The sequence below is a fragment of the Gekko japonicus genome, unplaced genomic scaffold (genome assembly GCF_001447785.1).
Source record: "Gekko japonicus isolate JY-2015 unplaced genomic scaffold, Gekko_japonicus_V1.1 scaffold3071, whole genome shotgun sequence".
NCBI classification, from domain to species: domain Eukaryota; kingdom Metazoa; phylum Chordata; class Lepidosauria; order Squamata; family Gekkonidae; genus Gekko; species Gekko japonicus.
Genome location: NW_015162566.1, coordinates 118670 through 123790, shown reverse-complemented (window position 1 = coordinate 123790; position 5121 = coordinate 118670). Strand labels below are relative to the sequence as shown.

The 5121-nt window shown below is 46.3% G+C and overlaps 1 protein-coding gene across 1 annotated transcript in view; it reads right to left on the bottom strand.

Annotated features, from left to right (window-relative positions):
- LOC107106283 (complement C1r subcomponent-like) overlaps nt 1-1920 on the bottom strand; it is a gene marked incomplete at its 3' end in the record, with an annotated part of 66663 nt that extends 64743 nt beyond the window's left edge. Inside the window, exon 1 of the mRNA XM_015406408.1 lies at nt 1854-1920. Coding sequence (XP_015261894.1) covers nt 1854-1920 — 67 coding nt within the window. The remainder of the gene's footprint in view (nt 1-1853) is intronic.
- Between the last annotated feature and the right edge of the window lie 3201 nt (nt 1921-5121).

Here is a 5121-nt window from a genome sequence, read left to right as displayed (position 1 = left end):
CTTTCCCTTCCCCTCCCCACAACAGACACCCTGTGAGGTGGGTGGGGCTGAGAGAACTCTGACACAAACTGCTCTTTTTCAAGGACAGCTGTGCCAGAGCTTGTGACTGACCCAAGGTCACATCAGCAGGTGCAAGTGGAGGAGTGGGGAATCAAACCCGGTTCTCCCAGATTAGAGTCCGCACACTTAACCACTACACCAAACTGGCTCAGATGTTGCACAGATGTTGCTGTCTGATCATGCACTTAAAATCCAGAAGGGAATAGCAACAACATTGGATCAAACTGCTCGTCTGACCGCAGCCTTACTCTACCACAAGTTTGGTGTCCTTCTTCCTTCCTGCCTTGAGAGCTAGTTTGATGTAGTGGTTAAGTGTGTGGACTCTAATCTGGGAGAACCAGGTTTCTTTCCCCACTCCTCCACTTGCACCTGGCTGGATGACCTTGGGCAAGCCGTAGTTCTGATAAGAGCTGTTCTTGAAAAAAGAGCAGTTTCTGTCAAGAGCTCTCTCAGCCACACCTACAGGGAAAGGCGTTTGTAAGCCACATGAAGATTCCTTTGGGTAGTGAAGGGCGGGGTATAAATCCAATCTCCTCCTCCTCCTCCTCTTCTTCCTCTTCTTCTTCTTCTTCCTCTTCTTCTTCTTCCTCGTCTTCTTCTTCCTCCTCTTCTTCCTCTTCTTCCTCTTCCTCCTCCTCTTCTTCTTCTTCTTCCTCCCGCTCTTCTTCTTCCTCCTCCTCCTCTTCTTCCTCCTCCTCCTCCTCTTCTTCTTCTTCTTCCTCCTCTTCTTCCTCTTCCTCCTCCTCTTCTTCTTCTTCCTCTTCCTCCTCTTCTTCCTCTTCCTCCTCCTCTTCCTCTTCTTCTTCTTCTTCCTCCTGTGGTCCAGGCTGCAACTGCTGCTTACGTGCCTCCTGACCTACCTAGCTGCAATAATTTATAAGCCTGTCTTTCTCAGACAAAGCTGGTTAACAACAAACCAAACTTTAAAATACAACAAAAGTAAATAACACTTTCAGCTGATTAGAATATTGTGTCCCAGTTAATCAGTCCCAAATGCCTTTCGAAAGAGCTCGGCCTTTCAACGTTTTCTAAAAACAGAGTGGAGAAGCCTTCCTCACATGGTCAGGAAGGCCATTCCACAGAATGGGGAGAAAGAGTTCGTGGTGCATGAAGCAGCCCACACCTCTTTGCATGGGGAACATGGACAGCAGAGGCTGATCAGAAGAACGGAATTGCTGCATGAATTCACTGGGAGATCGTGAAGATGGCTTTAAGTACCTGGGTCCCCGGACATGAAGAGCCTTAAAAGTTATAACGGGCACCTTGATTTCGACTCAGAAACAACTAGGACAATCAGTGCAAAGATTTTAATATGTGCAGAATATGGGCCATGTGCCAACTCCCACTGGCATCCTAGTCTACACATTCCGCACTAACTGCAATTTCCAAGTAGTCTTCCAGGGCAGCCCCACGCAGAATGCATTGCAGTAGCTGAGCCTTAAAATTATTGCAGCACGGATCAGCATGGCCAGTTTAGCTGAGTCAATACAGGCACTATTTTCCATGCCTAACATAACAAAAACAAAACGGTACTCAATAGCTACCGGATTCACTGATTGTTTAAATAACTCTTAACCAAGTCTGCCAAAGACAAGATCACTTTCCAACTGGATTTTTACTGTGTGAACTGGCAAAATCCAGTTGGAAAGTGGATTGAAAGTGGAATTTAGTGTGTGTAGCCACAGCCTAAGTTGGCTTTCCAGGGCAACTGGTTGGCCATTGTGTGAATATGGATGCTGGACTAGATGGCTCTGATCCACCAGGGATTCATATTCTTATGTCCTCAGCTTTACCAACCAGGATTACTCCAATCTTATCTGGATTCCATTTCAGCTTGTGCTTTTCCACGAATATGTCCATATCTGTCCAGCAGCACTAGTGCACTGCATGAACTATGTGTGTGACGACGAACACCAAATGAAGTGAGTTCAAAGGAAGACAAGACTGAGGATCTTTCTGGACCGTTGGTTTATCAAGCAATAAACATGCAGTCGTTTACCCCAAACAGAGGTCATTTCGAGGGGGAAAACACCAGGAGGAGGCAGGAGAAGAGGGAGGGTAAGTTGCTTCCTCCCCGCCTCTCCCCACCCCTGCCTGCCTGGGGCCAGGGAGGGCCTCCGCGGGGCTTCCTTGCACTCCCGCCGGCCTTGCAGGTCCACCGCCGGGCCCCTGATATCAGGGGGTGTGGCATATGCTAATGAGTTATTCTAATGAGTTCCCCTAGCTCTTTTTCTACGAAATGACCCCTGACCCCAAAGATCCAGTTCCGAAAAGCCTGTGAATCTCAGCCTTTGCTGAATACGCAACTTGAGGACCTTCTGAATTTTGCAACAGCTTTCAGATATAGAATAAAAGCCTAGGAAAATCCAGGCTGCCAACCAAAAACTTACTACGCGAAGGCCATCAGGGAGTCACAAAATGCAGATCACAAATTTTTCCTCCCCAAAAGGCTTGCTGAAAAAAAATCAGTTTGTTAATGAACAAATCCCTAAGGCCAACTGTTAGAATAAAACAAGCTAACCACCAATCAACAACGTTTTTCATTCAAACTGAGCACAAGCCACCTTCTCGTCTCCTCCAGCTATCAGCTCAGTGTTGAAAGTTTCCCCTCTTCCTTTTAAGGGTCACACGAGACACCGTACTCATGACGAGTGAAAGCATGAAAGACCCGCAACCGCTAACAAACTGGTGGCACCATTAGAGAGTCGTAGATGAGCTTCAGGGATGTGGAAGTAATGCAGCCTGACTGTTTCCACATAAAAATGGCTTTTTCCCCCCAGCTGAGCTTGAATAAATGAAAAGTACGACACCAGGTTGGGATTCAGAGCCAACTATCCCTCACTGGCTATTTCTGAACAACTTCAGTGCCACAGCCAGAGAGGTATTTCCAGTTCACTGCCGGGAATCTATGAATAGGATGTTTTTCTTACCATTTTGTGTGGAAGTGGGCGGGGGGGACAAGAACTCAAGCCACTTCATTTCGACTCAGGGCTGGAAGACGAAAACCCTTGTGAGCTTAAAACAAAAATCGTGCTCGCTAACCAAAGCATTTGCACTCCGTCGGATACATTAAGCCACCAGCATGGGGCTGTGGATCTATAGCTGTTTGTAAGTGTTGAATTCTGCATGCACCTTTGGTAGCTTGAAATGTTTCTGAAGGTTGCTGTGATCTGTGAGTTTAGCACTGAAAAGACATTCGGAACAGTCTGTGACTTTTGATTGTGTGTACAAAGGGTATCTACCGCTGAGATCCATTGGTCGTTCAGAACCCTTTCAGTGCATGAGGCTTACAAAGCAGCTAACCAGAGATGGGAGTCTTAGGCCGCGGTCACATGGACCTCTTTCTGTGAGTTTAGCACTGAAAAGACATTCGGAACAGTCTGTGACTTTTGAGTGTGTGTACAAAGTGGCTCAAGTGGTTAAGACGCTGAACTGCAGGCTGTGGAAGGTCGGTAGTTCAGCAGTTCGAGCCCCGAGTGTGCTGCATGATGGAGTGAGCTCCCGTCTCTAGTTCCAGCTCCTGCCAACCTAGCAGTTCGAAAGCAAGAAATTGCAAAGAGATAAATAGGTACCACTTCGGTGGGAAGGTAACAGCGTTCCGTGCGCCTTGGTGTTTAGTCATGCCGGCCACATGACCATGGAAAAGTCTTCGGACAGCGCTGGCTCTTCGGCTTTGTAACGGAGATGAGCACCGCAACCCTAGAGTCGGACTCGACTGGCTTTCAAGCAAGGGAACCTTTACCTTTACAAAGGGTATCTACCGCTGAGATCCATTTGTCGTTCAGAACCCTTTCAGCGCATGAGGCTTACAAAGCGTCTAACCAGAGATGGGAGTCTTAGACTTATTGGCAGAAGGGTCAAGTTTTCATTCATGCCATCTGATTTTGGCTTGAGGACTTTGCTGCCAAAAACCATGAGAAGGACAAAAAAAACCCTGGAAAATAACCTTGACTGCACCTGCTCAAAGCGCTTTATGAACCTAAACTCGTTCCAGCCTTGATATTATTTTATGAAAATGTGGCCATACAAACGTGCTCCTCACTTGTTCACTCAGGCTAATGATTTACTGAATCACGCCAAACAAGATGGATTTTCCCACTTCACGTTGTGGGAGAAACTTGTATTTCAGTGTACAGGAACCCAGCAGAAGGCTGAAGCCGGCAATTCTAGACACCCTACTCCACTTGTATTTTTCATTGCTTTCTATTTCATGTCCAGAGCATTTCAAATACGCCTTTGTAGCCATGAGAGATCAAGTGGGATTGTGTACTTTCAAATATCACAGTCTAGTGCCTAACACTGATCCTGTATGGGAATAGCCCAACCATTTAACAGCAACTCTAAGCAGCGGGTCTACAGTAAAGCAAATATATGCATAATAAGATATGCAAAGGTTTGATTTTCGCAAATGCACAGACACCAAATGTAGCGTGTTCTTTGCAAAAGTCACACTGGAAAAACACATGCTCTGAACACCTGCTTTTGAGAAAAAACATCTTTCAGTCTGGTTTTTCTCTTTTGACTTTGGTAATGCATTTTAGTCCTTCATCCAGTAATGGCTAAAAGCTCTCGGCTGGAGAAGCTATCGAAAGGGAAGGGAAGGTGTCTTTTGGCACTGTACCCACCAGACCTAGTATCTCCCAGCATTTTCATATTACTTGCTAATTTTCATCTAGTATTTGCCTTGGGGGCTCCATACAGTACAAGCTAATGGAGATGTGCCGGAAAATAAAGAACCAACCAGAAGAAATGCACAGAAAAGCGTGGGCATTTGCAATACATTTCCTTTCCTCTTCGTCGCCTGTTATGTTTTTCTGAGCTCAGTGGTTTCCATTGAACACTGGGGAATAAGTGCAGGGTAACGACACTTCTCTCTTTTCTTCCCCAATGCTTCGCTTCTATTATAATGATGAACCATTTTGGGTAGCGTTCGCAGCATAGCTTGGGACATCGTCTGCCAGAGTCATAATGTGGAGTGACAAGCTCAGTGCTTCTTGGTTCTGGGAGAGAGGGGGAAGGGACGAAATGCACTTTTCTCTATTGATTTGTGTCCTACCCTGG